At 44.9% G+C, this 19167-nt stretch overlaps 1 protein-coding gene across 6 annotated transcripts in view; it reads right to left on the bottom strand.

Annotated features, from left to right (window-relative positions):
• fgfr2 (fibroblast growth factor receptor 2) overlaps positions 1 to 16639 on the bottom strand; it is a 39977-nt gene extending 23338 nt beyond the window's left edge. For 4 of the 6 annotated variants that reach the window (XM_061690989.1, XM_061690990.1, XM_061690987.1 and 1 more), the window contains exons 1-5: positions 16095 to 16639; positions 14474 to 14729; positions 7040 to 7297; positions 5035 to 5109; positions 1414 to 1583 (exon numbers count right to left, since the gene is read on the bottom strand). In XM_061690989.1, the coding sequence (XP_061546973.1) occupies positions 1414 to 1583; positions 5035 to 5109; positions 7040 to 7297; positions 14474 to 14654 (684 nt within the window). In that variant the 5' untranslated portion in view covers positions 14655 to 14729; positions 16095 to 16639. The remainder of the gene's footprint in view (positions 1 to 1413; positions 1584 to 5034; positions 5110 to 7039; positions 7298 to 14473; positions 14730 to 16094) is intronic. The other 2 variants (XM_061690991.1, XM_061690992.1) reach the window with 2 other exon arrangements.
• Positions 16640 to 19167: the final 2528 nt, after the last annotated feature.

The raw sequence follows: 19167 nt of genomic DNA, 5'->3' as shown, positions 1-19167 counted from the left end.
ACTCGGGGGGGCGAATCCAAAACAATCAATGAGAGCTACACGTCACAAAAAGACAGAGAAGGAACAATGCAAACTCCACACAGGCAGGGCCGGGATTTGAACCCCGGGCCTTACAGCTGTGAGGCAGATGTGCTAACCAGTCGACTACTGTACCGCTCCAGGTCATACATATACAGTAAAACAATGAAATGAAAATCATGTCGTACAGCTGTAACTGAGCATGCCTTTTTTGTGCAGCGTGTCAATGTATGCTAATGCAGCGGCACAAACTAGTAGATGGTGCTGTTTGGATGCTCGAAATCGATGTCAGGGTAAAAAAATAAAATAAAACTAGATCTTTCTGTGCTATTTTTATTATTCCAACACATAAAATGAGTTGCATCAGTGTGTGGGACCCACATGAACAACCAACAATAAAAATGATTTCGGTCTACATTCAGAGTGACTGGAGCGAGACAAGCCCACATTTCACACAAAGGGGAGCTTTGCCATCGGGTTGGGCTCAGGTACAGCTTTTGTCTCACATTTGTTGACCAAAAAAAGGAAATGAGCTGCCTGTGGTTTGTCGAACAGGCTGAATGTATCATTTTCCCCTGGCATTTTTTTTTTTTTTTTTTTTTGCCTTCATTGTAATAAACCTGCTAAAGGCAGAATGGATGCAATATTAGTGGCTACATTAACACAATCTCAACCCTAAAGGCTCCTGGTGGGGTGACGATCAGCCTTAAGCGATCTGGAATGCTGTCTATATGTAATTATTCTTCATGACTACAAGAATCTAAGTTGAGTGACAAAGTCCAATTGTTGGAACCATATTATTGTTTAAAGAAAGTAGTCAGATTTGCGTGGTTATTTTGTTCTGCTTCATTAAAACAAAAATAATAATTTTAATGTTTTTCATTTAGTTATATTCTAACCATAAGATTACATAGAGTCATACACATAAGCTCCACAGAAACTCCCTACAGTTTAATCATTGACCATTTAGTGAATCACACGTAATAACATACAGCAATCGCACACAAACCAAAGCAAGTGGGACCTGTTTTCCCTGATTGAGTTACCTCAGTCTCAGTTCAACACATTTTCGTTACTGTCGGTGGGGGTATTCCACCCTTTAAGTCCCACGCCTGATTCTCTAATGAGTTACAGTGAGAGACTCTGCAAAGTATCCTGGTGAGAAGGAGGCTCAAGGATGAGCAATTCCAATTTCACACCAGAAACCCGGCCCTCGTTTCCCCTGTCTCCACTGGAGCATGAAAATGAGGTGAAAGGACATTCGGAATTATTGTAAAAGCCAATTTAACTTTCTCTGTGGGGATGATCACAAATAGCTGGAATAAATATAGCACAGGACGGAAAGGTCTGACATCAGAGGTAAATAGAAGTATGATTTATTAGTGTTTGTGCTACCTTATAACCTCCCATGCGGTCCTCTTGGCGGAAAGGCCTGCTGTTTTTAAGCCAGCGCAGCTTGGGCCGGGGGTTGCCTCCTGCAGCACAGCGGAACTTGACTGTGTTGGCAGCCGGCACTGCATGCAGCTTCTTCTCCATCTTTGCAGCCGAAGTCCAGTATGGGGCGCCTGCAAACAGAAAACAGTTGGTGTTCAATTAGGCTGAGATTCCTTAAACATGCCCTCAATGCCAACTCTGTGGCCTTGGAACCTCGGACGGTGATGAGTGGGGCTTCAGAAGAGCCAAAAGCAGCCGTTCCTCCAATCCAACAGACAGCACTTCCAGACAGTCACCTTGATGACACCGATCAACACACTGCTCTGATTACACAGCGCAAAGGTGCTAATTCATGCAGGTCAATAAAAGCAACCTTTCTTCCTGAAAACTTGACAGATCGTTCCGGGAGAGGAAAAAGATTGCCTCCAGGGGGTAATGCACTGAGGTACTGCTAAGAGGGTAACTGCGAACTGGACCATAACATTCAATTCCATCTCATTCGACTTAGCAGCTTTTCTTTCTCCACATCCTCCAATTCCCACAGCTCCCCCCTTTATCCGCCTGTCACTTGGCACGATGCAGACAGCAGGAACACGGACGCTTATCGCCCTTGGAAAACCATTTTGTGTTGTCAGAGGGGGAAATAGCTACCAAAAAAGATCTCTTTAGTTCACTAAACTCAAAGTGTTTCTTCGAAATGTATTTTCCCCGCTGACTGCGTTACGCTTGTTTCCCCAAATTTCTGTCTAGCAGGCGCTAGCTTGATTTTGTTCCAGGCACCCTTCCCGCCCCGCTCTCTCTGCACCTGGGAGCATGATTGCCAAAGCAGCTGGGGCTCAGAGGGAAAGAGAAAGTTTTAATGGCGACCTAAACGGTCTTCCACACCACCACTTCCTCTCTTGTATAACCGACAAACAACAGAGGGAATTCCCACTAATAAGACCACAACTGTCTTCAAACACGTTTATGCCCCATGAGAATATTTGCACTATGTAGAGCCTGTCTCGTCTGCATCTTTTTCGCTGGTATTTACACCAAGGCAAGAAGCATGCATTCGCTAAGTGCTCAAACTATAATTAGGGATTCCAGTTGTATCCCTTCACTCCCGCTATTTGTATCCCTTTTCCTTGGTATCTCTACCCGTCACTGTCTTCAATTCCACTCTCCTTGTCAGCTCTCCTTGCATTCCCACAGAGACAGATAAGAGGAAGCCTGTCCCATTGCAAGCCTGTCTCACCAAGACGACCTCTGACCCCAAAGCGGCAGCTAGGTTGGAGGATGAGGTTAAGACATGAAAGGTGAGCGCTGCTGTTTCCCATGCCCTCCGTCCTGAAGTGCGGCACTTCAAACGAGATGACCCTCCAACCTCTCTCCGAATGAAGCGGCCAACTGCCGCGGTGCCCAGGACCCCCTGCACTCCCGATGCGCAATGCATCTGGATCCGTAGTCATGGCAGCTTATCCGACGATGGCCCAAGGTGAGCTGAGGTTATCTAACTACTGCACTATATTTCTCTCTTGCATATTCCTCTTGAGAGCTTAATCACTTAGTCCAAAGTAGTAAGTCAGTGCTGTCATGTCCTGTATCTGTTAAAGTTGCACAAAAGCTTCACAAGTCATCACTGGGCAATTTTCACTTCTGGAAAAAGGAGACAGTCAGTTTCAAGTTTCAAGTAGGAACTATCGTTACACTCGGGTGGACGACAAGTATCTTCCAAATGGAACGTCTGCCCTTGTTTAGTCAAAATCATTTTCAAGCGTGCCGGTTATGTGGATGTGTTTTCTTGATGCAAAAAAAATAATAAAAAATGGAAAAAGGTGGCTTTATTTGAATTGGGTACTAACTTCCTACGTGGCTTTCATTTTGCCTCCTCTTCCCGAGTGTTGTTTCTTCTCGGCTAGTTCTCCTTCCCAATCTTATCATGTGAGTTTTCTTTAAAGGGGAGGTCCGCCAACAGCAACTGATGATGTAAACCATACTGACGAAAGCCGTCAACCCGCGAAACTGTGACAAACACGTGGCTCTTTGCCTTCATCATGACATCAGTGTTACCCACCCTTCTCCTAAAGACAGCTTTCCCTCACATGAAGAGGCTCCTCTGTGTCTCCTCCACAAGGCTACCGCTGCCAACCCGACAAACTACCCGTGGGTTGTTGTTTTTTTTCCAATCTTCAGTACAGAGTAAGTAAATCAATGCTCTAATGCCCAAAACCTTTGGGCTTTCCAAAAACGAAGCGCCACGGATATGAAAAGGCAGGCTCTTTCCCACCATTGCCTGCACGCAACCTCCTCCTCTGCTCCAAGCGTCGGCTGGAGGCCAAAGCTCCACACCATGCACAGAGAAGTGCTGGTCATGGTTCAACAATGCCCCCACCCCCGCCTCCCCCAGCCCCATCTGACATGTTCTCGCTAATGTATTCTATTTACAAACTGTACTGGCAGAACAGTTGTCCTTTGGTTTTCAACCACTTTATTACCAACAAAGCAGCTGGATCTTTTCCCTTCCCATTTTTGGAGTGTTCTTGCTCAATTCCACCCCCATAATTAATGCTTTTCAGGCAATTATGATGAGCCCAAAAAGGGAGGTGGAGAAGCACTTACTGTGTGTGCGTGTGTATGCGTGCGTGCGTGTGTGTGTGTGTGTGTGTGTGTGTGAGTACAAGTCGCTCCAGATTACACAGAGATTCCTGACATTCCTTCAGCTTGTGTCTTGCAGGTAGCCAGGCCTCGTGGAGCCATCCAGCTAGCCACTCAGTCAGCTGGGCTCATCTATTACAAAAGACAACCATCTGGACCCAGTTACCTACCTGACAGTCTTGTGTGTCTGTGCTACGTATGTGCATGAAAGAGAAAGTTTTACCCAAGTGTGTCTGGCTTAGTAATGTGTTTATGGAACCACAATATGCACACATACACACATGCACACACACAGACACGCACGCACATTCCCAGCATAGGTCTGGAGAGGAATGTTAGCGGAGAAATTGGTGCTGTCGTAATTTGAACACTACGGTGTCCAATAGTTGTACTTCTTCTCCTTTCCTCATTATGTTCGCACGATATGAACCCTGGTAAAATTACCATTGTGAGGCTACACTGTCTTCCAATGGGAGAGTTGCACCTCTGTCATGTCATGGTGACCGCATCCTATGTACTTTATTGATCTATAATATTGATACCACTACCACCACTGTTAGCGCATGCATCAAAGCAAAAATTTATTTTACACTTATTATGCGGCATTGTATACAGTGCTTGTAAAAACATTGCTGCACACTAAAAGTATGAAACAAAGTATTTGGAAGTATTCAATCCTCCCTATAAGGTGCCTTAGTGTAGATTGAGTCAGGAGGGACAGAGCCAGACGCCTACTGAACCACTATTTCTGGCAATTTAGACAGGATTTTTCCATAAACATTTGACTAAACTATTCAGGAATATAATGGAATGAATGTATTTAAACTACCCAACTAATCAACCACATCAAGTGAAGCCAACTATTCAAAACAAATTGCCGTCTAAGCTCAATGTATAATTGAGGTAGGGTCATTTTTTTTTTTTTTTAATCCCTCCCATACTCACTTAGCTGTTCACCATCCGCCCCTGTGTCTTCTGTTCGCTCTGTATCATCCTCATCATCCCCCGACGAGATGGCATCTGCACAGAGTAACTAAGGTTACTGACCCCCTTTCTCAGGCCATGCACATCTGCACACACATACCATCATGCTGCAGTCTCCAACCAGTTTTGCGCCACTGACAGGTTTCATGAAAAGCAACATTTTGATGGACTGGCATAGAAACAGATTTTTAAAAAATGATTTAAAATAAAGCTCAGTATTACGATGATTGTAGTTGTTGTAATTAGTGGAGTTCTGTACTGGATTATATTCAAAGAGATGCGAAGTGTGTTACTTATGTCTTGTCTAGGCTGTAATTTTGTTTCGGTCGAAGTCATTGCAAAAAATCCAGCAAGCAACCAATCCAGTGCTTTTTGGCAATCTCTGGCTGCTCTGGCCTGCTTTGCTTTTAATCCAAGCTTGTCTTTTAATGTTGGGTTATCGGTCATTCTTAAGTAATTTTGAAGGCTTCATTGCCTCATTTGCGAGTCTGTTGCCACTTATTATGCAGAGTGGGCTGGGTGTGTGAGAATTACATCTAGCGATGAAGCCATATTTTATGAAGGACTATTGTCTCTTAAATGGAGCTTTCTTTTTCTTGGAGCTTGTGGCTTTTCTCCTTCTGCCTCATCATTTACGCTTTTCCCCTTTCGAAAGAACCTCTCCACAGAGAAGTTTTTTTTACCCATTTTGCACGTCTGCCTCACAGGACATTCTGGGTTTTCTCCGGGTACTCCGGTTTCCTCCTACATTACAAAAACACGCATGGTACGTTAATTGAAGACTAAATTGTCCATAGGTATGAATGTGAGTGCGAATGGTTGTTTGTTTATATGTGCCCTGTGATTGGCTGACAAGCAGTACAGGGTGTACCCCGCCTCCCACCAGAAGTCAGCTGAGATAGGCGCCAGCATACGTCCGACCCTAGTGAGGATAAGTGGTTCAGAGAATGGATGGATGAATGGATAGCTAGCTCGAGGGCTTTCTTTTTTTGCACAGTGGCCGAGGCGGACGCAGCTGATTTAGAAAATAAAACTTCTTTCAGGCTCTGATGACGCAATAACGTATTTTTGTCCCGTCAGGGACCACTGCCATAATGTATGCAGAAAACTCACAAAGGACAAGCTGATGATTCATTTAATTGTGAAAATACTGAATGTTTCTACTGCATATGCTCATTGTCAGTGGCACCCAAACCTCCGAACTATATCCACTCCTTATTTTCGAAGATGGCGCAGCAGCATAAGAAGTGGCGCATCTTGATTTTCGTGCAAGCGCAAGACTCGCTGCTCGTTGACAGATCCGTTTGCACCAAGCTGGGTGTTGCCGCAGCGAGGGTGTGCCTTTGGAGATGTGCTTCACGGAGTGACATTTTGGTGTCAGAAAGTCTGTCTAAACTTACTGGGACCATGTGCAGGTTTTGACACAGGTGATCTAATGCGATTTTGATCGGTGTAGATGCAGACAGAGAGACACGAGCTTCCCGGACATGTCTGGTGGATGACATATTTATTTCAACAGCGGGCATCCAACTCTCTTAATCATTAATCATATTAATTGAACCCATTACTACGATTATTATTATCATTATTATATATTTTTTAAATCCCATATACTGAACGGCACACAGCTACGGAAAAAGAACGACTGACGGAGGGTAAAGAATACCTGAGGTCCGCGGACATGTTTAAGTCAGCAGCGGTTTTCACCAGCTTATTCTGCATTACATAAGGGTACCGGCCAACGTGTAACGCTCCAGTCACAAACCGATCGCTGCATCCTCTTTTGCATGTAGAAACGTCTCTATATGAGACTATTGCGCCGCTCTTGAAGGGAATGAGAGAAGCCGCTTCGATTGGACAGGGTTCAAGTCGGCTGTGATGACGCCTATACCAGCGCAGACCTCCCATTTCTTAATGCGCTGGGGGTACGCCAGTCCTGTCCGAAACCGTCTGGTCCCTGACTCACCTGTGACATTGACTATGAAGCAGACTGTGTCTTTGCCCACACTGGTGCAGGCATACAGCCCAGAATCCTTGGGTGTGGCATCACGGATCTGCAGCACCTCCTGCTCTATCAGTGTGCGGTTGTTGGAGCCCAGAGAGCTGCCGTCTTTGGTCCAGGTGATGGTCCCCGTTGCCGGCAGAGGGCAGCTCAGTTTCAACACCTCCCCCGGGTGCACAGAGCACACCGTGGGTTTAGAAATTTGGTATTTGTTCGATGCGTCTGCAGAGCGAATGGGGAAGGAAGAGGAGGAGGAGGGGGAGATGGAGTGGATGAAAAGGGTGTACAGGAAGGTGGAAAGAGAGGAAGAAACAAGCCATAGTGTAAGAAACAAAAACACCAAAACACCACCAACTGGATGCACTTCAATCAACTTATGCAGGCAGAGCAAAATAGAGGAGGCCATTTTTTTGTAAACACCAACATGAATTCCCCCAAAATCCCAGTGAGTCATTTGAAACAAAGCCCTTAGAAAATAGCAGCAGTGGCAAAAACAAGTGTAGTGTGACTGGCATTTAATGATAGCAAGCATGCAATTAAGCATCATGTAAAAATAGATGAATTAAAAATCCATCGATGCATCATTAGCATGTGAGAATTCAGCATGGATGTGGAGAGAGAATGCCACCAACAATAACAAACCTTTACTTCGACACCAATCAGTGTGTGTACTGTATGTGTGTGAGAGAAAAAGGGAGTATGTGTAGCTGACCAACAAAAGGTAATACAAGCCGAGTACGACAGCAGCCCAAAAGGCCAATGATGGAAGTTGTTGTGCAGAAGGGAAAGCATGGTGGTGTTCTACGTTTGAATTTGGGAGATGCTTTTCTCTGTTTCTGTCTGTGTGACTCAACTTTGAACGCCCCTAACTGGCAGTGACCTGGCTCTTCTGCTTTCCATTTCTGCCTTCTTTATTCTTTCATAAAATGTCTGTAGAAGATCTACAACTCCTGCACAAGATCAGCTGGCTGAGGAAGAGGATCGAAACTGCTCTGCTCTAAATGGAGCGGAGATCCTTCACCTCTGAGCGGAAAATCTAAATCTGCCAGTGAATGCTCGAGTGTACACTGTGTCGTTAAAAGACTACGATGGCTGTTATGGGACGAATCTTCAATAACTCAAAGATGAGACTGCATTTCTACAGAATAGTGGACATTCAACGCTCTCAAATATAGCCAGCTGCATTATTCAAAACCCTTTACAACTGGAGATAAACAACACATGTTTGATGTCCATAACTCGGCAGGGAAAGCGGCTGACAAATGGTAGTAATTGTATGTCGTAATAATTGGATCATTTTGAGTATTTGGCTACAGGTTGATCGGTATAATTATGGAGGTTGTGGCACTCCCCGCCTTTGCTGAGCCTGAACAAACACGCCTTTTTAACCACGTTGCACCCACACGGCGTGCTGCTGTGTGTACGTGTGTGTTAAGTGTCGAGTATACACGCTCTAGCCTCAACAGGAAAGGAAAGCATGAGTGCATGCCTCTAAACGTTCCCCTTGAGCAAGTAAACACACACAGGTACAGTTCCTGCATTGTCTTTTTTTCTCTCCTTCCTTCAATTCGGAAATAATTAACCCCTTCCTTCACCAGCCTTAGCTGCGTGTGTGGTCCGATAAGCGGGAAGAACTCTCGCGCTGAATAATGGGATCTATCTCCGGCACATTTTACCACTTGACACTTCCATCCTGTAGACCCTTTGAGTTTGTGATTCATTTTGAGAGAGGCGATATTGAAACTGCCAAGACACTCCTACGTGACATAACAACAAAACACCTGAAAGTTAACATACTATGCAATGGGCATAACCAAACACAAAGCAGGGAGGGACAAGAGATGCTCCACAGTACAATTATAAAGTGGAAGGTAATTGGGGAATTGAAAAGGCGTGAAACAAAATCACATTACATGGCATTTTCCTTCACAAGAACGAAGTTCAGTGAGCACCAAATGATTAACTTCAGCATTTTCTGGCTTTTCTGCCACGCTTATTTCAAAAGAGACACCAAACTAAGAAGAATATACACCAGAGCGGACTCACATTCAAGATTCTCGCTTCACTAAGCGCATCGCTTGTTATCAACGTTAACAAAAGGTTAGCTTCATTTACACAGGAAAGCAAGTTACATCTTAATATTAACAGCACTTAATTTCACACATGCCTGACAGTTAATCCATCCATTTGCTGTACCGCTTACCCTCACTAGGGTCGCCGGCGTGCTGGAGCCTCAGCCAGCTATCTTCGGCCGAGAGGCGGGGTACACCCTGAACTGTTCGCCAGCCAATCGTAGGGCACACAGAAACAAAAAAACATTCGCACTCACATTCACACTTACGGGCAGTTCAGAGACTTCAATTAACCTACCACGGATGTTTTGGGGATGTGGGAGGAAACCGGAATACCCGGACAAAACCCACACAGGCACGGGGAGAACACGCAAACTGCACACAGACGGAGGCGGGATTTGAACCCCGGTCCTCAGATTTGTGAGGCAGATGTGCTAACCATGTATCCACCCTGCCACACCGGACCATTAATACTGTTCAAATGCTACTTGCTCAACTAATCAAAGTTTTATGATGATAACAGTTTGACCCTGGGATGGATTGTTTCTATTTCCTTTATTTCCCATGGGATTTATTATTTCCCAGATCCGAGATCAACCACTATCCAGGAACAGATTGTGTTGCATAAATACAAACAAGAGGGAGAGGTGAGCTTCCAAATGGTGTGCTTAATTAAGGAAAGCATTGACGTGTTAGTTTTGCCCTAATCACTTGTTTTAGCTCTTCTGTGTCCATCTGTGCCACTCCATCAGCTCCACCTCCCACTGCCTCTCCATTTCTCTTTTTCACCCCACTTTCCACTTTGCCCTCTCCTTCCTCAGTCTCAAACACCCCCTCCCCTCCACGGTCTCACCCATGACCCGGCTGACCTGACCCTGTTGACACCTCCAGCATGCCTGACTGTTCATGGGAACCTGTGTCATATGTGAGCACACTGAAGCATACTGAGAATACATCAGCAGCCACAAGGAGCATTAAAGGGAGGGATGAAATAACATGGATACAAGGTTAATAGTAATGAAGGCTTCAATCACACACGGACACTGACGCCAACACAACACACACACACACACACACACACTTTTGCTCAATATCAATCAGCTTCATTATTACTGTCGGTCATTTCTGTAGGGAAACATCTCCGTTTTAGACCCTCTCTTCTGACATCTACTCAATGTGTCTCATGTGAGATACTGTAGATTAAAGTGGTCCACTCCAATCAAGATGGCCAAATTGTGTCTGTGGCCAGAGTGATTCTAAAAACGTCTCTTCCATCCTACCCGTCTTCTTATCTATCGCTCTGCCTGTCTCATCGGCCAAGGCTGAGCATGTAGAAAGTAACAAAATGTCAAACAGCAATAACATCTCTTACGCAAGCGTATAGCTTTACTTTTGTAAAAAGGCTTATTCAACTGAAAGTCTACTTTCTAGTCTCCTCCTATCTCTTCTCTCATTGACTAAATGTAATGACTTCCATCTCATCTCAGCACCCACATGAACACACATACACACATACTACCAAATCACATTATCTCCGCAAGTGCTCTTATCCCTCCTTTCCCCCCTCCTCATCCCTTTACATCCTGCTCACGTAGAAAAATCCCCAGACCTTTCTCTCCTTGCTTGTCTCTCCCTCTTTTCGTTCTCCTTTTTCTCCTTTCACATTCAAATCTCTTCTTTGCTTTTTATCCTATGACAAAGGAGAGGCTCCGTGAACTGGCCCCCAGCTAACATCCATGGCAACAGCCCCTTCATTTTGCCTTACACCGCCCCCCCCCCACCCCTGCTCCCTTTTTCCCAATCAAGGTTTTCCCTGAACCCCAACCGACCCTTTTAACTCGGGATATTTCTTGTCTCCTTATAGGTCGAGATGCTCGGCCTAAAGATGCCCTTCCTTCTACCTCGTTCTCTTGCTTTCATATACCGGTGCAGAATGATACTTTGTACTCACCAGCCACGACATTAGAGCTGCCCCGCCATCTATTTTCTATACAGCGTATCCTCAATAAGGTCCCGGGTGTGCTGGAACCTACCCCAGCTGACTTCTAGTGCGAGGCGGGATACACTCTGGACTGATCGCCAGCCAATGCAATGTCACATAAAAGACAACAGAGCATTCACTCCTAAGGACAATTTTTAATTAACCAAAGAAGCATGTTTTTGGAATGTGGGAGGAATCCGGAATACGAAGGCCGGAGCCCAGATTCAAACCCTCAACCTCAGACCTGTGAAGCAAATGTGCTCACCACTCATCCACCTTGCTACCTAGAAGCTACACAATTTAACTTTCTTTAATAATACAGATATGAAAGCTGTCACAAAAAAATCGGAGACATCCACCATTATCAAAGTATTTATTTTGATCTACGTCAAATTGTCCTCCTTTAACAGACGCCCACCATCATTCACTGAAAAACTAAGAATGTATCTTGCCCTCCTGGATCCACACCATGGAAGATTTTTTTTTTATTTTATTTTTTATTTTTGATGCATTAAATTTTTCAGGTGTACCTAAGGTTTTGGACAGTGATGAACATTTGCATTTGAAGTAATTCGGAAAGGCTAGCAAAGCTAATGTTCTAGGTCAGGGGTGTCAAACTCATCTTTGTCACGGGCCACATCGTAGTTATAACTTCCCCCGGAGGGCTGCTACGACTGTGAACCCATATAAACGAAAGATTACCTCATATAATTACATAGAGTATACACAACACATTGATGAATAACCAGTTTTGAAATCAAAAGCCTAGAAGAACATGTTTTCCAGCTATTATATATGTTTTCAAACGGGGATTGGTAACAAACAAATGCTTGGGAATATCTCAATGTTATTACAGCAGAACACAATTAGCAATTTTGATTTGCTTTCGCGGGCCACATAAAATGATGTGGCGTGCCGGATCTGGCCCGCGGGCCACCGGTTTGACACCAGTGTTCTCGGTGATTAATAATCATTCTTATTCCTAATTTAAAGAAGTTACAAATCAGGGCAAACCTTTTCCCTGCAGTATGTGTTAAAAGCAAACTCTATTAACTAGTCATTTACACTGGTGTAATGTAGTTATCTATTATTGTTTCCTTCTATCATCATCTCTGCCTCCTGCTGTGGAACAGTGACACTTAAGGTGTTAGTTTAGAGTTCAGGTCTATTGTCAAGGATATGGCCCTCCCGCTCTCAAACACACACACATTGTCCACGTCATTAGGTAGCAAACTGACACTTTTATATTTTTACAGCTGCCCTCACAGTGTTACAAACTGGTAATAAACACACAGCAAGCAGCGGATCTTCTCACACACTTGACCACCATGACCAAGACTGCTTAAGGCATACATGCAAAGTTTTTGTTTTAAGATCAGTGTAGAATTAAATCAACAGAAGTCTGTGCCAAGAATGCACACAGTCAACAGAGAAGACCGTAAAGGCTGTCTCTTTTGAAAAACTTACTTGTGTCAGTCTCAACATGAAAGACTCGACTTTGCTGTCTTTAATTATATGACCACTCAACTATTTGGAGAAGTTGGTCTCTGTGCTACACAGAAGTTTTTTTTTAAGAACATAGTTTGGCAGAGAGAGCAGGAAAAACCATGGACTGACTTTTGTCAGCTGCACTCGCTTTCGGGCCCCTCTTCCAGTGTGCCACTTGTATTCCATATATGCAAAGGCAAATCCTGTGAACTACAGAAAACCAATGTAAAGGCTTGTGTTCGGTGCCCTTGTCAGAGTGCAAACGGAGTGCGCCGAGACAAGGTAAACACGCTCCCACAAATACCGCAGCGGCTTCGGTGACAACAATGGCTCCGTTGTGTAGGCCTTAACCAACACGCCGGCCGGGCTACAAATGTTACAGGTCGACAAACTCGCAGAGCCACACAAGCTCGTCTCGAGACTACACTGATATGCAATCTCATCCATCTAAAGCTATTATACTCCCACGCACACACGTAGCATGGCTGCAGGGCAGAGCGGGCTAGAGGGAATCCCAAACATCTCCGTAGGGGGGTGTTATTAGGACAGCGAGGGCAGGACCAGCAGCCACTCTGTCTCCCTAACATGTACGCCCTCCAGGTGACACCAGTGGAAGCAGGACGGAGGAGACGGTGTGTTTGGACCATGCTCAGTCTGCATGACTGAGATCCTCTGAATCTGCAGTCACGTGACTTCTGTGCTGTCCAGCTCAAAGAAATCTCATCTAAAGAATGAGTCAAATATGCACAAATCCTCTCAGAAGACACCTGGAGGGTTGGAGAACTCTCACTTTCCCTCCATTCGGCCCCTGAGCCATAGCAGAGCGAGGCAGCCTCTCATCAACAAAACAAACAAGCATTCTTGACCTCTGCAGGGCAAGTGAAGTTGTAGGATGTACAATGTATGTATGTGGGGGAGGGGTGAAAAGTGATCCATTGTTGTTTACCAAACAAACAATTAGCATGATGATTAAAGCAGTACAACAAAAGGATTTGGAATGTTATTTAACACAGAAGTAAAAATAAACACTTTCTTAGCAGAGAATGTGCATGGAGACAAAAACACGGAGGAGTCTGAAATTCAAAGTAATAGGTTAATGGTGTGCCAAGACAACCACCAAGGCCAAACAATTGGATCTATCACTGTATGCCTCCATTGACTCCTGGATTGTGTGCTTTCCATTCATGCAATTTACGCGTCAGTTATTGACAAATGAAGGAAAACATTCGAACCCTGCACCAAAATGAAATGTGTTACCGCGAGACCCACATCCGACTTTGTGATCAAACATAATGTTTGTGTTCAAAAGGCGAGCGGCGTAATTTGCACAGTTTGACCAAATGCACGTAATCTGTCCAATTCCTTGCAAAACCATCACTTTTGTCACTAGAACAAGTAAAATATGTGTATTCTTTTTTTACATGTGTTTTTAGGAAAAGCATACCGTGAAATGCTTACATGTTAAAAATATGAACCCCCAGAGCAGGGGGGAGAGCACCATTCCTGTTTTCTCCCTTTTCTTTTCACTTAATTCCAGTCAAGCAGGCACGGCATGAGAGCGCTGCCAGCGTAAACAGTGTCCCACCAACCTGCCTTCCACCCTCAAGCGCAACCTAAACTGCAGTTGAGATCAGCAGCAGATGACAAACAGGAGGCTTGCTGTGCCATGTTTGTTGGCCCTTTTCAACGTATTTATTTTGAGCAATTTACTGTACCTAAAGTCAATGTGACCCGCACATATCACGACCCCTTTACATCCGCTTTATTAAAAACAAGCCCAATAAAAGATTGTGATATTGTGACATCCTCCAACTCACAGGCTCTACTAATCTCTCGTGTCGCGCTCTCGCTGCTCACCTTCAGGTTCCAGAGTGACCGCCTCTTCCTCGGCGGCGGTCAGGGGTGGCCGGGCCACGCTGACAGTCAGCAGGGACAGCAGGACGGCAACCAGCAGCCGGGCCCACGAGGCCATCCCGTTAGAGGGGGCCAGCGCTCCCCATACCCCCCGTCTTCGCCGCCCCCTGGACACTGATCCCATCTGAGGGGGTCCGCCCAACCATCAACTGCTGCCGGGTCGGACTGTCACGCACTGGAATTCACCCGGTCACCTGGGCTGAGAGTGGAATAAAACATCGGTTACGTGGGGAATGGGAACGCCTTTTTTGAATGTGATCTGACTTGAGGATGAAGGGAGACGTATCAACGTTGGACATTACATACTGTCAAACGAGATGCGAGGGGGCTGTGAGGCACCAGCAGCGAATGCTCAACCACAATCTAATTTCACGCTTAGTTACTGCAGCAAAATGAGTTTAGACGACAACCTTCAAAACGTTCAAATTCGGCCTTCATCGTCACAAAATAGTAGCAAAATATCCGACATGGTTGAATTCGTAAATTAAGCTTCAAACCTACATGATATTTCATTTTTCTCTCAACCTCCACAACCAATTGCCGACGACGCACGAGTCTCGTTAAGTTCAGTACAGTCTGGAGGTCATTCTTGTGCGTGCGCAAAGGATGCGCCAAACCTGTTGCGCGCGCCACTGCCCTGCATTTCAGTCACTCGATTATGCAAATCAACTGTAAATTACAATTGAAACGTTTGGCGCGCATAGTCGTAGGACTATGCTCTTAAATGGCTCTGTATAGGTTCTTGTGATGTCACAAATCGAGCTCCACAAATACAATATTGGCTGTTTTTTTGTTTTGTTTGTTTATTTGTTTTTTTTACAAGACACATAATTTGACTTAATGAGCATCTCAATTAAGGTGACAATGAGTTTACCACGATTCACTTTTGTAAAATGCAAAAAGATGGATAATATTCTAAATGAATAGGAAAGGAAGACGACTTGAAAATTGTGAGTGAATGCTGTTGCTTTGGTCCACAGACGAGCGCATCCTTCCTTTAAAGAAGACCTTGAATGAAATTTCTTGGCGCTGATTGAATTCCTATTGAGATTGGGTTTTCCTCAATGGGGGGTGGGGGTCATTTGGAGCTGCTCGGTGATTTAGGGGCCCCGGCACCAAAGCAGCCAAAAAAACAACTGCGGTCACGGGATAATTGGCACCATAAAGGCGAGGTAGAAAATTAAGCATAGTAATAAATAACCAGGAGCCACGGTAATGGGCTCTCAAGTGATGACGCAAGGCGTTGTATAGTTCTTAAACAAATAAGGCTCCATTTTTACTTGGGGTAAAATACATTCTTTCAGTGAAGTTCCACATAGTTTGGTGGCGCGCACACTTGACATCGCGCGTTGTTGCCATTTTCGAAAGAGGTGTGAAAAGTGTGCATTTTCTCATGGCACTGAAATATATTTTGCAGCCTCCAAATGTTAAAAAAAAACAACAAAAAAAAACAAAACAAACAAACAAACAAAACAGGCATATCTACATGAACGCAGCAAGACGGATGGAAATGAAGGGAATCTGTGCCTGCTGCTTGGACGATGAAGACAGAAGACACACTTACCAGAGTGGAGTAAAATCGCGGAGCTCTGTTTTGGCATGCGCGGATTAGGGAGGACAGGACATGGGCACAATCCAGACGGAGGAATGTCTCGCAACTCCCCAGCGCTCATAGGAAAGAAAATCTGTTTGGATTTGACTAATCCACACTCAGATCAAACCACAGAAATATATTCCGAGCAGAGTAGTCCGCTGCCATGCAAAGAAATGCCACTTCGACACGTTTCATCCGTGGAAGTGGAGTTCAAAAAAACAACAACCACACACACAAAACAAAAAAGGCACAGTGAAGCAGCAGCCCCGAAACTTTCCTCCTCGTCACTAAGTTTCTTCTTCCAAGGCGCAAAAGCAATCCAGCCGTGCACTTGTCAGCGCAAAGGAAAGTCAGCGCGAGGGTGGATGTGTGATGAAGAGGTCCAAAAATACAGATGTCCGATGCAAAATGGGTTCAAATCCATCAGCGTGCGTCCTCTTCTCTTCGCCGACACTCCTCGCAGTGTTTTAGGCAGACGCTTTGTCAGGTTTACTCGCTTTTTCTCCTCCTTACGTCTCCGCACACTGCCCCCCCCCCCCCCCCCCCCACCCCCTCTCGCTGTAATTCGAGCCGCTTCCTGGCCGCAGTGCTTTTGGGCCTCGCCTCCGTCCGCCCATGCAACCACCCAAGCGTGCGTGACCGTGTTCTACTCGCGCAAAAGCATTTAGAGCGCCCTCTAGTGCGCGAGGCGCGCTCTACAACGGTCAAGGCCGGTGTTTCCCAGTATGTTTTGCGCCAAGTCGGAGGTGGGCCACGCCTCCATTAAACCCAAAGCAAGGTTTGATTTCGGGGCCCTCTGTTTCTGCCAATCATGTTAAAGTATTGATCATTCATACAGCTATTATAAACCAATGCCACATTTTTTTTTGTCTTGAGTTTGTTGTCACATTTCCGTGGGGCCAATTATATATTATTAGTGCACTCGCTGTAGTCGTCTCGCCACGCTGCACTATATGCATATCTGTTGTTGACCAATGCTGGCCACTCATGCCCGAGTAGCATCTGCACCATTTGCACACCGACTGAGGAGTATCTGTAACATTTGCACAACCAACATTGTTCCAGATGATCGCACGACTCGTCACTTTAAAGCGCATACACTCCTTGAAGTCTCGGCGCCCTTTGCAAAATGGTCATTGCACCGGACTATTGCAATATTAGACATTCGAACTGCTCTAAGTGCTAGAGGACTCTGCATCTTTTTGCACAATTGTCAAAAAATAAATAAAAATGTACCGGCATTACCAGATAACTAGCAATCCTTTATTGCTCAGTGACTGTTTTTTCTCAATGTCTTTCTGTCTCCAAAGTGTTCTCTGTCAAGTGACTGTCTGTTGTCGTACTAGAGCGGCTCCAACTACCGGACACAAATTCCTTGTGTGTGTTTTGGACATACTTGGCAAATAAAGATTATTCTGATTCTGATTCTGATGTAAATACATACACGCTTTTTTTTCACAGCCACTCCCAGTCGCAGCAACCACAATCAGATGAGTAAAAGTTGGTTTTATGGCCTCACAATCAAAGCAAAGAGTACAAGTTGGTTTTATGGCCTCACAATCAAAGCGAGACACATTAAAATGGAATCAAAAAGTTATTGCCATGTAACCAAAAGCATGATCATGATAGATAATAACCTATGATGGCAGATTGGCAAATGGCCAATTAAGAACAAAGTGATTGAATTAAAAACATCAACGATATCTACATAAAGATTCTGATTTAACAAAGATGATTATATTGACTTGAGTTGAGAGAGGTATGAATTTAGCAATCCAGTACTTTAGATTTGTAGTTGCAGTGCTGTAGAAATTTGCTATATTTGTCAAAATTGTTGCTTCAAAATTTTGTTGTTACCTTATTTAGCTACACGAAAGGATCAAAAGATTAGAAATGCATCTCACTATTGTACTCCTCTGGCAAACAAGTGTAAAAGAGAAATGGGTCAAGGAGAGATGCCATGTTATAGTTTCGATGCATCGAGGGAGACTTTGAAATAAGTATATTTAACAAGTCACCAATAGTGGAGTGGTTCTCTTGCTTGACTTTTGTGCAAGCAGTGTGCATTCAGTTCCCACTCTGACACTGTGAATGTGAGCCTGAATGGCTTTTCGTCGCTGTGCGTGACTTGTGATTAATCAATGACAATTGACCAGTCTGCCTTTCACCCAGAGACAGATGTGATAGCCTCCAGATCCCTGCAATCCTAAAAAGAAAAAAAGAGGTTAATGTATGGATACTATATTTATCAACTTTCCTGTGCAGTCCACATGAGATGATGGCCGGTCCTCCATGGCTCGTGCCTGTTGCTTCAAGCTGCTGATTTAGTTCTTAAAATGCTCTAAAAGAGGGACACGAGTGGGCTGGAAAACTAATCCCCAAAGATTTTTCATTGCCTGACAGTTCTGAGGACCCGGGTTCAAATCCCGGCCCCACCTGTGTGGAGTTTGCATGTTCTCCCCGTGCCTGCGTGGGTTTTCTCCGGGTACTCCGGTTTCCGGCCACATCCCCAAAACATGCGTGGTAGCTTAATTGAAGACTCTAAAATTGCCCGTAGGTGTGAATGTGAGTGTGAATGGTTGTTTGCTTACCCGTGCCCTGCGATTGGCTGGCGACCAGTTCAGGGTGGACCCCGCCTCTTGCCCGAAGGTAGGTGGGATAAGCTCCAGCTCGCCCGCGACCCTAGTGAGGAGAAGCGGTACAGAAAATGGATGGATGGATGGACTGTTATTGACTTTTCAAGAGTGGCACCGAATGCCTACACTGTTGTTTTTCCCCATTACATAATTTATTTCCCCCTTCCAAATTATTTTCCACTGCTTGGGCATCTCATTTTCGGGTGGGGGAAAGTCTTCAGGGCTTTTCACTGCAAACTACATGGAGTCAATGCCCGGCACTGTGCTATCCATCAACATGTCATTGATGTTTTTGTACAATGTTTTATTTGGGCCGCTTGCTTCCTTAGTCCTGCTGGTCCTCTGTTCGAAATAATGAAAGGCAATGAAAGGGAAAGGATGTGGCAATGCAATTTTAGACTAATCTG

Source organism: Phycodurus eques, chromosome 11, assembly GCF_024500275.1.
Source record: "Phycodurus eques isolate BA_2022a chromosome 11, UOR_Pequ_1.1, whole genome shotgun sequence".
Classification (NCBI taxonomy): Eukaryota; Metazoa; Chordata; class Actinopteri; order Syngnathiformes; family Syngnathidae; genus Phycodurus; species Phycodurus eques.
This window is presented reverse-complemented; position numbering and strand designations above follow the sequence as displayed.